This window comes from Saccopteryx bilineata, chromosome 1 (assembly GCF_036850765.1).
Source record: "Saccopteryx bilineata isolate mSacBil1 chromosome 1, mSacBil1_pri_phased_curated, whole genome shotgun sequence".
NCBI lineage: Eukaryota > Metazoa > Chordata > Mammalia > Chiroptera > Emballonuridae > Saccopteryx > Saccopteryx bilineata.
The window spans coordinates 53,276,221-53,294,462 of record NC_089490.1 but is presented as its reverse complement, the minus strand read 5'-3'; the positions used below and the strand labels follow the sequence as shown (position 1 = coordinate 53,294,462).

The 18,242-nt window shown below is 37.7% G+C and overlaps 1 protein-coding gene across 4 annotated transcripts in view; it reads right to left on the bottom strand.

The window, feature by feature from the left end:
• The window catches only part of TTK (TTK protein kinase), a 55,537-nt gene extending 37,570 nt beyond the window's left edge, over window positions 1–17,967 (bottom strand). Inside the window, exons 1-11 of one of the 4 annotated variants that reach the window (XM_066253006.1) lie at window positions 17,906–17,967; window positions 16,589–16,729; window positions 12,790–13,012; window positions 12,355–12,461; window positions 9,489–9,632; window positions 8,658–8,772; window positions 8,420–8,492; window positions 8,233–8,327; window positions 6,826–6,913; window positions 5,629–5,749; window positions 1,036–1,184 (exon numbers count right to left, since the gene is read on the bottom strand). In XM_066253006.1, coding sequence (XP_066109103.1) covers window positions 1,036–1,184; window positions 5,629–5,749; window positions 6,826–6,913; window positions 8,233–8,327; window positions 8,420–8,492; window positions 8,658–8,772; window positions 9,489–9,632; window positions 12,355–12,461; window positions 12,790–13,012; window positions 16,589–16,727 — 1,254 coding nt within the window. In that variant the 5' untranslated portion in view covers window positions 16,728–16,729; window positions 17,906–17,967. Of the gene's footprint in view, window positions 1–1,035; window positions 1,185–5,628; window positions 5,750–6,825; window positions 6,914–8,232; window positions 8,328–8,419; window positions 8,493–8,657; window positions 8,773–9,488; window positions 9,633–12,354; window positions 12,462–12,789; window positions 13,013–16,588; window positions 16,730–17,682; window positions 17,713–17,833 lie in introns of those variants that run through there. The other 3 variants (XM_066253005.1, XM_066253004.1, XM_066253003.1) reach the window with 3 other exon arrangements.
• Window positions 17,968–18,242: the final 275 nt, after the last annotated feature.

Sequence of the window (18,242 nt, the reverse complement as noted above, 5' to 3'; positions counted from 1 at the left end):
CAGGGGATATTTTATTGCTTATATTCATTTTTTAAATACCCCTAATTTTTTTTTAAAATTTTTTTCTTTATTTATTTTTACAGAGGAGAGAGAAAGAGAGGGAGAGGGAGAAGAGAGAGACAGAGAGAGAAAAGGGGTGAGGAGCTGGAAGCATCAACTCCCATATGTGCCTTGACCAGGCAAACCCAGGGTTTCGAACCAGCGACCTCAGCATTTCCAGGTCGATGCTTTATCCACTGCGCCACCACAGGTCAGGCTCCCCTAATTTTTCTTTCTTTTTTTTTTTTTTTTTGTATTTTTCTGAAGCTGGAAACCGGGAGAGACAGTCAGACAGACTCCCGCAAGCGCCCGACCGGGATCCACCCGGCACGCCCACCAGAGGTGACGCTCTGCCCACCAGGGGGCGATGCTCTGCCCCTCCGGGGCGTCGCTCTGCCGCACCAGAGCCACTCTAGCGCCTGGGGCAGCGGCCAAGGAGCCATCCCCAGCGCTCGGGCCATCTTTGCTCCAATGGAGCCTCGGCTGCGGGAGGGGAAGAGAGAGACAGAGAAGAAGGGGGGGGGGTGGAGAAGCAAATGGGCGCTTCTCCTATGTGCCCTGGACGGGAATCGAACCCGGATCCCCCGCATGCCAGGCCGAAGCTCTACTGCTGAGCCAACTGGCCAGGGCCTCCCCTAATTTTTGATAGCAGTATAAGTGTTGATAGTAAGCAAATGAGAGGGCCTGACTGTGTTCCAATAAAATATTATTTATGCACACAGGCTAGGAAACAGATTTGACCAATAGGCTATAGTTTGTTCATCCCTCCACCAGTCTACCAGCAATCTAGAAACATTACTGACAATAGAGAAGAATTCATGTGGTCATGTACTTTTACTAAACCTATGATTGTGACTGATCATTGTTTTATAAATAAAAACACCCTTTAAGTAAACTATTCTACTAAATATGGTGCATGAGGAGTTAATAAGAAAATATTTAACATGATCTTCACATTTGGAACAATGCATGTTAAACTAAGGAAAAGGAAGTTACCTCTGTATCAACTTTTTGGGTGATCTCTGGAATCTGCCATTGATTTGAAGATGCAGTAGGATTCTGGTTCACACATTTTGACTTTTTCTTAGATTGCCATTGTTTCTGTTTACTTTCTGGAACCTTTGGTTCTTGATCTTCTTTAGGTTCTGAAATTGTTTTTGTTATTATTGTCATTAATGCAAGAATACTTTATAATAACAAAATTAAATGTAAACACTAAAACATGCTATCAATTGTATTAGCATTTTGCACTTAAAAACAAAGAGAAATTTAAAAACTTTAAGCCAGTTATTGACAATTTGCTTTTAGTAAGTCAATTTTACAAACTTGAAACATAGCCATCTTCTTCAGTAGTTACCAAGGGTTTTATTATCAGAAACCATTCTGAATTTAAAGTCTGGTCTTTACCAGAAAGCAAGAAAATAAATAAATAAAAATTAAAAAACATATATATGTCATAAAGACTTTCTAATAAAAAGAAGGTAATTCACCATTTTTAACAAAAATTTGACCTTAAACTGGCCTGCAATTTACTTTGTCTCTAAACAAGAGCCTAAACAATATATTTACTATTCTATGAATATCAGTACTCCATTTCTATCATAGTAGTTGCAAAAATCCTAATCAAATTATTTACAACTGATATACAAAAGGTAACAAATTATAACCAAGTTGTGCTTACTCCTAAATGTAAATTTACTTAACATTTGAAAATCACTTTAATTTATCATAATAGAATAGAGAAAAAAATATGATCAACTCAATAAACACAGAAGAGCTTGATAGAATTCAATACCCAGTCACTTAAAAAAAATAATGATAATCTAGGTATAAAACAAAACTCAGTTTTGATACTTGAAAAACAGTAGCTAGCTACAAAAATCAATAGCAATTACCATACAAGAGTAACGTACTGAAAGCTTCCCTCTAATGTAGAGTAGACAAGAATGCCACCTACCACCCCTTCTGTTCATCACTAGACTGAAGGTGTTAAGTACACTACAGTAAAGAAATGAAAGTTAAAACACTTGAAAGGCAAAAAATGTATTATTTTCAACATGAAAGAATTCATAAGAAAATATAAATTATTCAGTGAATTTACAAAGTCACTGTCCCTAAGATCAATAACTAAAAATCAGTCGTATTTTATGTCAGCAACAATGAAAGAATATGAATTTTTAAAGAACCCACTTATTACAGCAACAAAAAGTATCAAGTAATGTATTTTCCCATGTATAAGAAGCAACCTTTCTTGAAAAATTTGGGGCCTAAAAACTGTGCATCTTATATAGTGGTTATAGATCTTTTTACTTGCATTTAAGAAGTGTGGCATTTCAAATGCCATAGATGGAACTGAGGACGAGGCAATATATATAAAGACAGTGATTCATCATCAGACACAGATGAGGACAAGCTAATGAATGGGAGTTTCTGGCAGTAATGAGGAGTTGTATAAATTATATGATGAATAAAACTTGAGTTCAGTAACTTTATGTAATTTTTTTTCCTAAATTTCGGGCCCCAAAATTTAGGTGCATCTTATACATGGGGAATACAGTATTTAGGAATAACTAGCAAAAGATAAGAAAAACCTCTACACAGAAAATGATGCTCTCAATGTCTTAAAGACCACTCGAATGAATGCCAGGTTAGTAGATTAGAAAATTTATCTGTTAAGATGTGAGCTTGTTCCCTTAGATCTCAATCAAAATCCCATTAAAAAAAAATGTAGTCTGATATAGATTCCAGGTTTCATGTGGAAATCCTAAAGGCTAAAATAGCTAAATAACCTAGAAGAACAAAGCTGAAAGATTTATAGATATGAAGAAACAAATTGGAAGATTTTCTGACAGGTAATGAAGACTTATTGCAGTAATTAAGACAGTACTTTATTAGCACAAAGATTTAAAAAAAAAAATGAACTATGGAAGAGAGAAGAATCTAAAGCCATACATCACTCCATAGGATCACCTACTTTACAACCACTTAGTAAGAGAAAAGAGGGTCTCATCAATAAACACTAATGGATCAAGTGGATATAATATACACATGGGAAAAAAGGATCTTGATACTGATCTCACCTAAAATATATAGAAATATATTTATAATTTTAGAGTAGGAAGACTTTTTTAAAGACAGAAAACACCACAAAAGATTAATAAATTAAAATGCATGATAATTAAGAACTTCTCTCTTTTTTTTTAGCGCGTGCAAGAGAGAAACAGGTGCAGAGATGAGAAGCATCAGTTCTTCATTGTGGCACTTTAGGTGTTCATGGGTTGCTTTCTCATGTGTCTTGACTGGGGAGAGGGACAGCCTCCAGCCAAGACAGTGACCCCTTGCTCAACCTGGTGACCTTGGGCTCAAGCCAGCAACCGTGTGGTCATGTCTGATTTCAACTCAAGCCAGCGATCCTGTGCTCAAGTTGGTGAGCCTGCAACTCAAGCCTGTGACCTTCAGGTTTTGAACCTGGGTCATCTGTATCCCAGGCCAATATTCTATTCACTGCACCACTGCCTGGTCAGGCAAGAACTTCTTCTCATCAAGTTTTCACAAATGGGAGAAGTCACTTGTAATACATATATCCAACAAAAGGATCTGTATCTAGATGATATATCTTCTAAAAATCAACGAGAAAAAGAAAGAAAATTCAACCGAGAACTGTCAAGAGATCCCAACAAGTACTTCACAGGAGGATATACAAATAGCCAATAAATACAAAAAGATGTTCAACATAAGCAGACATGAAGGAAATGCAAACTAAAATCACAATGAGCTATCACTTAGCAGCATCAGAATGTCTAAAACTAAAACCCAACAATAAAATGCCTGAGAATACGTGGCAAGAGTAACATAACTGCTGGTCAAAGGTACAACCACTTTGGAAAATGGTTTTGCACTATCTACTAAAAATGAACATATGCACATCCTGGGAGCCAACAACTCCACCTCTGAAAACACTCCAAAGAAATATGTATGAATTAAATATTGCATTGGGCTATACACTTATGATGTGGGCAGTTTTTCTGATTAGAAGTTTTACACATAATAAAGTATCATTGTCACAAGTCTTCATTTAAAAATATTAAATTAGGTGTCTGATTAGTACTATTCATCATACCAGTTTATAATAGATGCCATGGAAGTATAAGATATAGCCATTTCCTCCAAATACTAAGATTAAGGATTTATTCCCAATCAAAATAATGGCAAAAAGACTATTCTAGGGTGATTAACCACCTAGTATGCTGGGAACGGAGGGCTTTCCTGAGACTTGGAACTTTCAGGGCTAAACAACAGAAGTCTAGAATAAACCCAAATGAGTCTGGGGCAAGCCTAGTTTTGTCCCCGTACCCTTCCTCAATCCAATGAAAAGAAAAAAATCATATCCAACCTAGCAACCTTTGCTTGGACAAAAATCAACAAATTCATGACCCTGTCATCTAAAAGAATAAAAATTTAAGCCAGCCATTCAAACTTTACCAAGTCTTATCTCCCATTTCTAAACCACCTGTGTTCAAGTTTGCAGTATAACTAGTCTTTTGTTCCGAGAATGTTTTATTCTTTTGCTTAAGCTATTCCCTCCATCTGAAATACTCACTATTCCTTCCTATTTATTAAATCCTATCAATTTTTCATATATCTTCTCTTCCACAAAGCATTACCTTATTTCCCCTAAATTAGTTCCTCAAATTTCTCCTCCCTCTGATTTCTTACAGCATTTTAGTTACGCAGTTCTCATGACACTCTCTACATTCTACCCAGCATTATATCTAGCAGTATTATCTGCCATATTGGATGGTAACCTCCTGGGACCCTGGCTCATTCATAATGTCTAGTGATATGTATAACCTTAGAACCTTTATCAAAGTACTAAAATATTGGAAAACCAAGTGATTAAAGAGAAAAAGGACATACACAGTTTCTGTACCCTTTCCAGAGAGTACTTATCAAGCCAATTGAGAAAAATGACTCAATTCCATGGTACTTTCCCTCCTCTCTTTCTTTTATGTACCTTTTAGTTAACTAAACTTCCTTTGCTACAGAATTCAATACTTTTTTTACACTCTTTAGAATTCAACTGAAATACAAGATAAAGGGACAGACAAGACAAGGTTTTATATTATAATTCTTAAGTGGCTGGTTAGCATTCACAAGCAACAGAGTGGTTTTCTTTCTTCTTCTTTTTTTTTTTTTTTTTTTTGTATTTTCCTTAAGTGAGAAGCGGGGATGCAGAGACACAGACTCCCACATGTGCCCAACCTGGATCCACTTGGCAAGCCCACTAGGGGGTGATGCTTTGCGCACTTGGGGCATGGCTCTGTTGCAACTGGAGCCATTCTAGTGCCTTAGAAGAGGCCATGGTGCCATCCTCAGCAGCTGAGCCAACTTGCTCCAATGGAGCCATGGCTGCAGGAAGGGAAGAGAGAGAGAGAGAAAAGGAAGAAGGGGAATGGTGGAGAAGCAGATGATCACTTCTCCTGTGTGTCCAACTGAAATCGAACCCGGGACATCCACATGCCAGGCTGATGCCTACCAGTGAGCCAACCAGCCAGGGCCCAGTGGTTTTCTTAACTAAAGAAGTCTTACCTTCTAATTTTCTTAGAAAATTTGGTTCAGTTTTATTCTTCATGGTTACTGAATCAGTAATAAGTTCAGAACTCTTCTCATCTGACACCAGCATTTCCTTGGATTGAGTATTTTGAACAGCCTATGTGAAAATAAGAAATCAAATAATAATCATCTCATAAACAGTTGTAGTACTGATTTACCTTATCATTCAATATACTAAAGTCTCATCTATGAAAATATTGCTAGGAAAATTATCTATGGTAATCAGTTGTGGACTCACAAACTCCAAGCAAAGAATAACTTCTTAAATTATAAACTAGAGAAATAGGAATAACTATGCCTATAAATTTGACCAATTTGCTTTGAATGGGCATATGAATCATTTGCTAAAATATATTCACTTAAAAGGTGAGGTTAGAAAGTTTGAATCAACATAAAACATGCCTCATTATTTTGTTACTATGATCGTATGTTATTACCAAAAACAGCATTGTTAGAAAAAACTAAGATGTGTGTGAGTCTAAGACAGTAGTTATTGTAAATCTAGAAAGTAAAATTTTAACAAAACTGACTTTTTCTCTAAGACAGTTGTGATTAGATAAAATCATTATTTTCAAGTATAGATCACGAGAGAGGAATTATAAAGAATGTACAATAGAAAAGACCCACATTGTGACATCACATGTCTAATTCAAGTACTGTAAGAATAGTTATTAATATAATAGTATAATATAATGGTTATTAATATTATCCCTAAAAATCAGTGGACCAAAGACTAAAACTTTCCTGTCTTTCAAGTTCACAGTTTCTCTGCCATATCAGCACATCAGATTAAGCACTCACCTCTGCCCATCACAATCTATTCTTGCATTTTTGTCTAAGATGTCCTGCCAGATCATATAACACCCCAAGAAAGTAAAGCTGGGGAGAATAGCTCCTCCCAGCTATTCCCAAACCCAGGCCATTGAATCCTCTTACACATGCATAAGAAGTGTTACTTCATTTATTAAGGAGATAGTTGGCCTCTACCACCTCAATCTTAGAGAAGGAGTTTAGGATTTCTGTACCCTTCCCATTAGTGGTCCTATATGTCTGGGGGCTTCAAAAACACTATTAAAGATGTCATATAAACTACGAGTTGCCTTTTTTAGGAAAAGCTCCATGAATCCTGGCTAGATACCCTTATTCCATATCAAAAGTCAAAAATGAAAATACCTTTAAATTTCTTAATTCGCAGGAATCATTTCCACTTGTTTTAGATCCAGGCACAATCACCTCTTGGCATTCTGTTCTAGAGATCTGTCTATTGCCCACAAAACAAAATAAATTTTAATGTTTAGTATGAAGTTAATTTTTTCAATATATAATTTTTCCATATTATAGTTGACTTTTTAAACTACATATATTTTTTAATTGAAAAACTCCCTTAAGATTTTTTAAAATAACATGATTCTAACACAAATGTGATTAAGTTAGGTATTGAGTAATGACAAAAGTGATGGAGCTTAGGTGATTGCATACTTCATTATGTACTTACTAAGTAACAACTGGAATTAGGGTGTGACTGTGGGAAAGGAGAAGGGAACAGCAATATGTAGGTGAAACTACACTTCAGACTGTAAATAGCTTAAGGATAAGAACTAGACCATAAACTTCTCCGTAGGCCTCCACAGTGCCAGGCATACAATCTATCACAATAAGCAAGAAAATGACTTGTTGGTTTTTATTTTTATTTTCTTGGAGTGTTAGAAACTTGCCTTTACTCTTCAGCTAGGTGACTGAAATGAAGATGACAAGATAATAGTCATAACATTCTGGATCTTAACCTGACAACTAAAATGGTCTTTCATTGTTAAATGTAGTTGAGCCCTAAGTATAATAGGAATTTAAGTATAGAATACACCAACTAAAAACAATCAGTTGTGTTTCTAAAGTTTACTTGACAAATGGTTCTCAAGAATCCAAGGAGACTTTTCTGGTAGAAATAATGTTATATAGTGATTAGAATGAATAATTTTTTAGACCAGAAAATACTCCCCTAGCTACACTAGAACACTAGATACCCGCTTCTTTAAAGGGAATAAACACCCAAGCTAAAGGAAGAAGAACACATTGGATGTAATAGACAACATTTATATCTACTATTCTGCCCCACTTCTTGACGCCCTCACCTCTGAAGCAACTGAATAAATTAGTCACCCTTCCCACTGATAGCTGGTCTTCTCCTTGAATTAGCTGGAGAAGAAATTATTCCCAGACTTCCTTCACCTGTGCTACGGAGACTTCTACATACACTTTAGGAAGAAACTCTTAAGTGAGAAATGTTCAGAAAACAAGAATTTGAGGATATTTACAGTCATTTAAGCTTCAGGTTATCTTCATGGTTTTTCCTATTTCTCATTTTGTAATAGTTCCTTTAATTATTATTTTTAATGAGTGAAAAAGCAAAATAAAGTCACATTTCCTACTTGTTCCTTTGTCCCTGACATTAAGAGACTCAGCAACATTTAATATTAAATAAAAATTTAATCATAATAATTATTATGCAGCAAAAGACTAAGATTATTCTGCCATCAATCCCAAAACATTGAAAAAAAGGAAAAATTTAAAAGCCAAACATACCTTTTTGTAAAACTTGGAACAACTGAGCCATCAGTCTCCTCATGATAATCCGGGCTATTCAGAAGGTTAACTGGGACTCTTCCAAAGGGGCATGACTAAAAATGTTTTGGAAAATTAAGTAACCAACTAGGAAATAAACAAGATCTCACCACTACCACCTAATCAAAGTAGATTAAAACTAACTTACCCGTTTAGCTTTGTTCGTTTGTTTTAAGGGTTTTCGATGACTTATGTCTGTATCCTGAGGGGGAATGTTCTCTCTAAAAAAAAGAAAATACCCGCAAGTTTTAAAAGAACAATATTAATATATGTATTTCCATTAAGTTCTAAACACTGTTATCACTCTCTTACGAAAATCTGTATTTAAACATATAAATCATACAAATGTATGATGAATATTTAAGAAGCTGAATCAATTTCCTCACCCATATAAAAATCTGGCTTTTGTAGTCTGTCCTCTGGATTCACAGCTGATGCTCCTATTCTGCAAATGCCCAACTGAATTGGGGAAGGATTCTTGGGCACTTAATACTGTAGAGGCTGTAAAAATTTTCAAACTGTGATTAAATTTGTAAAGACATAATACACAAAAAAATAATCTCACAAATAAGAATACTTAAAGTCAATTCATAGATCTGTCCCTACATAAGATACAGATAGGAAGATGTTCTCAAGATAACTGTCAAACGATATTTAATAACTGTTTCATAATTACATAATTATTTCTCCAGAGTTAAGAATAGGCTCTATTTCTAAAGCAAAAAATAATTCTCCTGTTTAGACTGACTTTGTAATATGTTACCAGTGAAAGTGTGAGCAATAAAATATCCAACATAATAGTAAAGACTATTACTTCTAAATGCCTCATTGCCTTTAAATCTGAAATTTAAACTTAGACTGTTACCATTCTATGTAAATGATATTTTTCTATAAAATATTACCTTTTTTTTATGGGAGAGAGAGTGACAGACAGAAAGAGAGAGAGATGAGAAGCATCAACTTGTTGTTGCAGAATTTTAATTGTTCATTGACTGTTTTCTTTGGGGGAGGGGGGGGGCTTCCAGCCGAGCCAGTGACTCCTTGCTCAAGCCAGTGACCCCGTGCTCTAGCTGGCGACCTTGGGGTTTCAAACCTGAGTTCTCTGCGTCCCAGACCAATTTTTTATCCACTGCACCTCCACCTGGTCAGGCTATCCTTAATTCTTTTTCACAGGTAGTCAACTCTGAAAAGTATTTGCACACATTAATACATTTTACCTGATAAACTCTTCTTTTCTTCTTCTGAAAGCAGCTGCTTTTTTTGGAGGTCTAAATTCTGAATGGCAAGTTTCAGCATTTGTACTGGTACTGCTCCACATTCTATAGCTTTATGAAGAAGTTGTTTACTTTTTTTGAAATTACCTAACAAAATAAGGAGAAAAAAAGAGAAAGATTGTTATTTTTAATGCAGCTGTCTTCTCTCCAGATTCTTATTCATTGGGATCTTGAAAAAAAAAAATTGAAAGCTTCAGGCAAAAATACTCATTCCAAGGCTCTTGAGCTTTATTTCATAAACAAATAAGGAATCTCACTTGATAAACAATACATTTCAAATAGTTTACTTTTGTAACATATAACTGATGTAACTATGTATTAGTGTTCAGAAGCAAAAGTATAACAAGCAGTTATAGGCCTTGGCCAGCTGGCTCAGTGGTAGGGCGTTGGCCTGGCATGTGGATGTCCTGGGTTCAATTCTCAATCAGCGCATATAGGAGAAGTATCCATCTGCTTTTCACACTTTTTCCTCTCTCTCTCTCTCTCTCTCTTTACCCCCTCCTGCAACCACGGCTAGATTGGAGCGAGTTGGCTCCAGACGCTGAGGATGGCTCCAAGGCTTCTGCCTCAGGCACTAAGACAAGCTGGATTGCTGAGCAACGGGGTAAAGCCCCAGATGGACAGGGCACCCCCCCCCACAGTGGGCTTGCTGGGTGGATCCTAGTCTGGGCCTATGCAGGACTCTGCCTCTGCCTCCCCTCCTCTCACTAAATAAAAAGAAAACCGAAGAAAAAACAAAGCAATTACCAAGTGGGGACCCCAAAGGCCAACGAGAATACTTAGGACCCTCAAGGAATTTAGTAAAAAGGAAAACTAAGCCCTCGATACTATAATAGTCCCAAAAGCATCAGTGTGTTACAATGCAGTAATAATATTCATAATGACATTTAGTATTAAGAAAAGGTTGACATCTTTTGCTGAAGGGTATTCTCCATGAAAAGGATTCTTGTAAAAAAAAATAAGTGATGATAAAATTTTCTCTTAGCTACACCACCCCCAAAAATGCAAAAATAACTACCACAATTGCCTTTGTGAATACAGATAAATTACCAAATTTTATTTCAACTGCAAATTTATCTAATCTGTTTAGTCTATTTTGTTTGTAAATACTAAAATGCATACATTACATATCTTATAGAATCTAATCAGTATTTATGGGAAACACTGAGCTATGCAATGAACTTTGCACTTGCAGTATAAAGATAATTAAGAAAAGTCCTCTAGCTTCAGACTGTTTATAAGTTTTAAGAATATAAATATTTGATAGTGGTTAAGTCCATATTTATTAAGAGTAGTGATAAAATTTCATACATTAAACATTTTAGGATATCAAAAAAAAAGGCTTAGGTAATCAGTAATTAGGAAGCTTACAGATCCCTATGACAATTTGATAAAAACTATGGAATGCCACCCAGTCCTATAAACATACACATACATACTGAACTGCATGTCAGATGTTACATATTTCCTGAAAGCCTAGTCATCAACCCTTCAAAGTAATTATAATTTTGGCCTTGAGGTTACTACTACATTGCAGTGGTACAAATAATGTACACTTTTTTTTCACACATCACAATTTGAGATTTTCAATATTTATGTGTTCTAAAGATGTAAAGTTTATAGTTGTTATTGATAGGCCATTATGCCTCAAAAAACTCTTAGGTAGAAGACAGAGAGTCTTAAAGGGCTGGCCAAACGTACTTTAACAAAAAAGGAGTTTGTACAATGCTTTTCTCCAGCCTCAATCCTAGAGAATACTCTTCAGTGACTGAGCCCTGCTTTGGGCACTATCATGGGGATTCGGGCTGAGCCAAACCAACAGGGACAATGTGTGTATCTGGTGGTAAATGGCATCAGGGATGGAGCAGAAGCAAGACTGAGGGAAAACAGAAACACTTGGTCAAGAGGATCGACTGCGAGGAGATTCAGAGGCCCCAGAAAATGAGAAAGAGGAAAGACTATCAATGGCCAGGCTAAAAATGTCTGAGAAAGAGATTGCCCTGGTCCTGTCCAAAAAGTCCTGAATATGAAGAGCCAGATGAGCAAGACATAAAAAATAGATTCTACAACAGTTTATTTTAAGGGGAACTACCAATGAGTGCTATAATTATAATTTAATCTATATTTCAGTGCTATGAAACCATGGCATAAGAAAAGCTTATTGAAGCTCTAGCTCAGGGGTCCCCAAACTGCGGCCCCCTGAGGCCATTTATCCGGCCCCCGCCGCACTTCTGGAAGGGGCACCTCTTTCATTGGTGGTCAGTGAGAGGAGCATAGTTCCCATTGAAATACTGGTCAGTTTGTTGATTTAAATTTACTTGTTCTTTATTTTAAATATTGTATTTGTTCCCGTTTTGTTTTTTTACTTTAAGATATGCGCACTGTGCGCAGGGATTTGTTCATAGTTTTTTTTATAGTCCAGCCCTCCAATGGTCTGAGGGACAGTGAACTGGCCCCCTGTGTAAAAAGTTTGGGGACCCCTGCTCTAGCTTAAATATCTTATATCCTTCATCCCACAAACACTCAGCAGAGAAGCCACTTTCTTTCAAACTTTTCCTGAACCCAACTAAGCACAAGCATGAAGTTCATGCTTCTCTCCCTGGACTACTCCATACAAGTAGAAGAGTTAACATAGCAAATATTCTCTGCATTTCCACTTAGGTGGGATTCTTCCCCCATAATCTCATCTGATCAACTTGCATGTCTTTTTCTTCCAATTCCTACTTCATATATATGATTTAATATTAGGATACGAGTTACAATGAAAGTTACCTTTTACTTAAAATTTGGACTTAACATTTCAAATTACCTTGTGATAGTTCAAACTGTGCAAAAGATATATGCACAAAAGCAAATTTCTTGCAGTTTGCTCTGGCCATCTGAAAGTAGTCACGTGCATCATCTGGCTCTTGAATACTGTAATAAAAATTTCAGAGTCAAATTTTAAGAAAAAGGGCAGTTGATAATTGTTCATTCTATTTTCCAAAAGACATAGGTATTGTTTTTCCTGTGTGTAAAATGAAATACTAGTAGGTTATTTTAAAAAATCTTTTAAGGCAGTCAAAAATATGAAACTTGTAGAAATAGGTACATATTAAAGAGAGTTTGGATTACTCACTTGTAAATTATAAACAAAAGCATTTGATCAAAAAATATTAATTTTCTTACATGTAATCCTGATAAGTTTTTATTTGACCTTTCTGTAATGTAGTTAGTTATCTGTAGTTAAAATACTAACACTTACGCTTTTAATTCAGCAAATCTCACTTGAATTCGAGCAAAACTCTCATTTTGGCCATATTTATCTGGAGGAAGTGCTTCAATTGCTTGACTGTAACGACCAATCAATTTATTTAAAAGGGCGTCATTAAGGGGGATGCTCTTTTTCTCTAGTTTGAGCAACAAATTCAACCAGTCCTCTGGGTTGTTCGCCATCAGCATAATTTGGTTAACAGTTCCTGAATTATCTGAATAAAGGAAAGAAAATATGCCACAACAAAAGAAAGATATAAAAACAAATGTCAAACTGCACATTTCCTTCAAATTAGTTATACTCTCGATATCAATCTACATAAACTCCTTAAAATATTTTTTAAAATACTTTAATAATTTGTGTTAATATAAGCAACTTATTTATTGCATAGATATCTTTTATGAGGCTATATTTTACTATAAAAGATTATTTTGAGGGAAGAAAAAGCTGGGTAATAAATGTTTTTTAAAAGTAGCCTTAGGTCCTGGCCGGTTGGCTCAGTGGTAGAGCTACAGCCTGGTGTGCAGGAGTCCAGGGTTCGATTCCCGGCCAGAGCACACAGGAGAAGCGCCCATCTGCTTCTCCACCCCTCCCCCTCTCCTTCTTTTCTGTCTCTCTTCCCCTCCCGCAGCCAAGGCTCCATTGGAGCAAAGTTGGCCCGGGCTCTGAGGATGGCTCTGTGGCCTCTGCCTCAGGCACTGGAATGGTTCTGGTTGCAAGAGCGACACCCCAGATGGGCAGAGCATTGCCCCCTGGTGGGTGTGCCGGGTGGATCCCGGTCGGGCGCATGCGGGAGTCTGTCTGACTGCCTCCCCATTTCCAACTTCAGAAAAATACAAAAAAAAAAAAAAAAAAAGTAGCTTTAAAAATCCATAAGTAGTCTTAAGAACATTTTATGCTGCAACAGTATTTTATTTTAGCATCCTAACTATTCAAAGAAAATCTAAGCCTCTCCCACCAGTACCTGTTTCCAACTTTTTAAGAAAATTCATTAATGACTTTTTAATTAAAAACTTGGAAACTTACTACCCCAGTCTTACTGTAATCTTGTTATCTAATATTATCTCCATATACTTAAAACTTACTTTTAAACAAACTAAATAAAACCAGTTTAGAAAAGATAAGCAACCGACATGGTCATTTTCTTTTCTTTCCAAGGCACCCATATATCTCCATAATTTTCAAGTTGTAATTTATTTTTTACTTTCTTTGTTGTTAAATGTTTTTGAAAAGATAGTTGAATGTCAGTCTCCTATTTATAATATTTTAGTCATTACTAAACATTAAAAAAAATTTTCTCAGAGAAACTGTCATTCTTTCCATTGGTTTCGGTTACCTTCAACAAGAGCTAAATCTTCACGTTTGCACACATGACTACGTATCTCTCTTTCCTACTAAAACATAGCACATTCATAATTTTGTTCTATTATTTTAAATTTAATCTGCTCTGATTTTAACTTCCAATTTTACCTTCCACTGCTTTCCCAACAAATAAGTCTGCAAGATGTTGTCAAAGCCGTCTTTGCAAATCTAGTCCGCATGCCTGAGTACCCCATTCTACCTCCATTCTACCCAAAGCATTGTTTATTGTGTTAGCATTCGTCTGCTGCCAAACATATATTACATGTAGCATAGTGGTTCATAAGTTTTTCTCATCTAGAAACCATGATTTTAAGCATCTTTGAGTCTTCCTCAATTTATGTCACGCATCCCAATGAGTAAATTTTGGATTTTAAATAAGGACTCATCTACCTTGGTGCACAAGCTTTAATAGTGCTTTATAAATACATATAAAAGGTACGATGGCATTCTATTAAGTTTGCTTAACATCAAAATAACTAGTTTCAAGGTTTCAAGTAAATATGAACTGTTATGACTAGATTACAGGTTCTTCCATTTATCTTTAATCTTCCATCCATTTAATAGTCAGTATACATATGATAAACTTTTCTAAAGGTCACTTTTAAAATGACCTCAACAATCCTAAATGTAGGCAATTAGACTTCTGAGCTGATACATTTCTAAAAGGTTGGGTATTAAAATTTAGGCACATTCCCTCACTCATCATTCAATAAATATTTAAGTGTCTACTACATTCCAGGCACCATTCTAAGGTGTGTAGATATAACAAAACAGATAAAAATCAAGCTCTCATGGAGCTCACATTCTAGTGGAGACAGACAATACATAAGTAAGTCAGATGAAGGTGACTACTGCTATGAATAAAACAATAATAGGAAAGAGAGATAGGGGCCAGACTCTCACACTCCAGGAAATTATTATTTTATTTATTTTATTAGAGAGAGACAGACAGACAGACAGACAGAAAGGGAGAGAGGGAGACAAGAAGCATCAACTTGTTAGGGCACTTTAGTTGTTCACTGATTGCTTTCTCTATGGGGGGGGGGCGAGGGGGATGCTGCTCCAGCTGAGCCAGTGACCCCTTGGTCAAACCAGCAACCTTGGGCTCAAGCCAGCGAACCCGCACTCAAGCTGGTGAGCCTATGCTCAAGGTGCAACCTTGGGTTTTGAACCTGGGTCCTCAGTGTCCCAGGCTGACGCTCTATCCACTGTGCCACCACCTGGTCAGGTAGGAGGTTACTATTTTAAATGTGTGCATCAGGAACAGCCTCGTTGAGATGATATTTGAACAATGACCTGAAGGAGGTAAGAATGAGATTGAGCAGATAGGCCCTGGCGGTTGGCTCAGCAGTAGAGCATTGGCCTGGCAAATAGAAGTCCTCGGTTCTATTCCCAGTCAGGGCACACAGGAGAAGCAACCATCTGCTTCTCCACTCCTCCCCCTTCTCTCTCTCTCTCTTTTCCCCTTCTGCAGCCATGGCTTGAATGGTGCGATCAAGTAGGCCGGGCCACTGAGGATGGCACCATGGCCTTGCCTCAGGTGCTAAAATATGAATGAAGCATCAGCCTCAGATGCACAGAGCATCGCCTGGTAGGAGGCTTGCCTGGTGGATTCTGGGTCAGGGCACATGCAGGAGTCTGTCTCTCTGCCTCCCCACCTCTCACTTAAAAAGGAAAAAAAAAAGAACGAGTAGGTATCTGGGGAGTGGTGTTCACAGCAGAGGGCAGGCAAGAGAAAAGGCACTGGGTAAGAGCTGGTCTAGCACATAAAGAGAAACAGAAGGGAAGCTGCTGTGGCTGGAACAGTGAGCAAGGAGAACAGGAAGAAAAAGGCAGCCTGACCTGTGGTGGCGCAGTGGTAAAGTGTCCACTGGACTGCTGAGGTCGCCGTTGGAAACCCGGGCTTGCCCGGTCAAGGCACATACAGGAAGCAACTTTGATGCTTCCTGCTACCTGCCCCCCAACCTCCTCTCTCTAAAATGAATAAAGAAAAAAAAGGCCAAAAAAAAAAAAGGCCAAGCCAATAACAAGAAGAGTCTCCAAATCAAAAATTGAGTATTTGATTCTAAATTTATACGTAATTTTATTAAAATCAGGGAAGCTTCCTCAATTTGCAGCTAAAAAGGAATGAAAAAAAGTAGCATATCTATTGAGAGCAAGCATATTAGTAGAAATAACAGCTGACAATAATGGAAGAGTTAAGAACACTACATCTGAGTACACTTTAATAAAGGATAAATTTCCTTTTTTTTCCCACAAAGCAGAAAACTGTGGAAATATTTCCACACAAAAGGGTCAAAATATAGAGCATGTGTACAATACTCTCATTAGTAAGTACCAATTACTGAGGAAATTACATTATGTGAACTACAAAGGGTAAGTAACACTTTATTCCTTTACCTTAGGGCACCCAAAGAAAGAAACTCACCTGTGCTATCAGAAGAGGCTTTATTCAAGCTTAGCTCATCAGTAAGGTCTTCATTTTTAAATTTATTTTTAAAATCTCTTACTTTGTTGATTATTGAATCAATTGTCAATTCTCTGCCACTTAAATCCTCGACCTCCATTTCTGAGGGGAAATAAAAATTGCACTAGTCATAATTCCTATATTTACTGGCATTAAAGAGAAAAACAAAACAAAAAATGTTGCAGTTAGCCTTTTAGATACAAATGACTAAAGCATTAGTTTTGTGAACACATCTTAACACTGATGTATTATGGTAGTATTTTGTAAAGCTATGTACATAAAAACAACTGCATATATTCAAAATTTATCCAGCAAGGTTCCCAATAGGCTAGTTACGTGTTTTCTTCCTAACAGAATTTCCACTGCACAACACAGAAACTGCTGTCCCCCTCCTCAAACTTTTTTCTTGTACACACTGAATGCCTTCCTTTCACTTTTTCCAGAACTATTTTCTCTGGGTCATCTGCAAATTATGTCATTTAAGAAAATGTAATGGAATGTTTGGATTCTGGTAGTGACGTAGAGACATAAAGAATACTTTGGTGGTGTGAGTAACCTTTTATTCACCTGCTTTATGTGAGCAAACCTGCACACTTCAAGTGCTTTCGGAGCAGAATACTAACATCTCAGCCCTTCATTGATAAACGGGCTATCAGCAGGCCTGTTCTTGTGCACTTCTGGCAGAACCCTGATTTGTTCGCTTAATCACTCTAATATCATGAATCTACCACATTCGTATGATACCGAACATGGTGTCATATTATGTTGGCTTAATAAGCATCTGCAGTCTTCCTCTCAATCTCACCTTTGTAATTCTCAAACATCAACCCAGTAACCCGGGATCGAGTTTCACAACGAAAAGGGGCGATAAAGTGGGCACCTAGATATCACCTCTTGAAGTCAGATTCGAAAGGTAACTGTCAGAACAAACCACCATCTCTCCCTATTCTAAAGCACCAGACAAGCGAGGAAGTGCCTTTTGGGAGACGATCTCGGGTCCCAAACTCTCCCCAAGAACCCCACCAGGCCCTCTTCCCGGCTAGGTCCACACCCACCTCTCGCTTCCGGGATCCTCAACACCATCCCCCGGCAACACCCTGCAGACTGGCGGAGGCCGCAAGACCTCCCCTCCCCCTTCAGCTCGTTTAGCCGCGCCCTCCGTCGTCTACTTGGCTGAGCCGCCTCCGCCTCGCCCACACCACTTACCGACCCGCGCGGCTAAAGCGGCTATACACCGGCTGCCGCCGTTCCCCCGTGCACTTGCAGGGCCGAACTCACCAACACCCGAGTTGGGAAGAAAAGATGAAATCCAAACTCCACAAACACGTTTGAATTTTCCCCGCCGCTATCGTCACGGTCTCTGATTGGTCGGTGCCGGTCACGTGGAAGCGTCTGCCGTGATTGGTCTGGTTACGAAAAAGCGTCTGCCGTGATTGGTTTGTGTGCGTCCCTGGCGACCCAGGAGTCCCGCCCAGGGAGGGTCCTCGTTTGGACTCCACCACTGCGGCGCCTGAGTCCGGAGTTAGTTGCCGGCTCTCGGTGTCCGTTTTTTGGGCTCCAGGAGGGCGGCTTTCCTGCACTTTCCAGTTGAACGGGGCTAATATTTGTCGAGGAG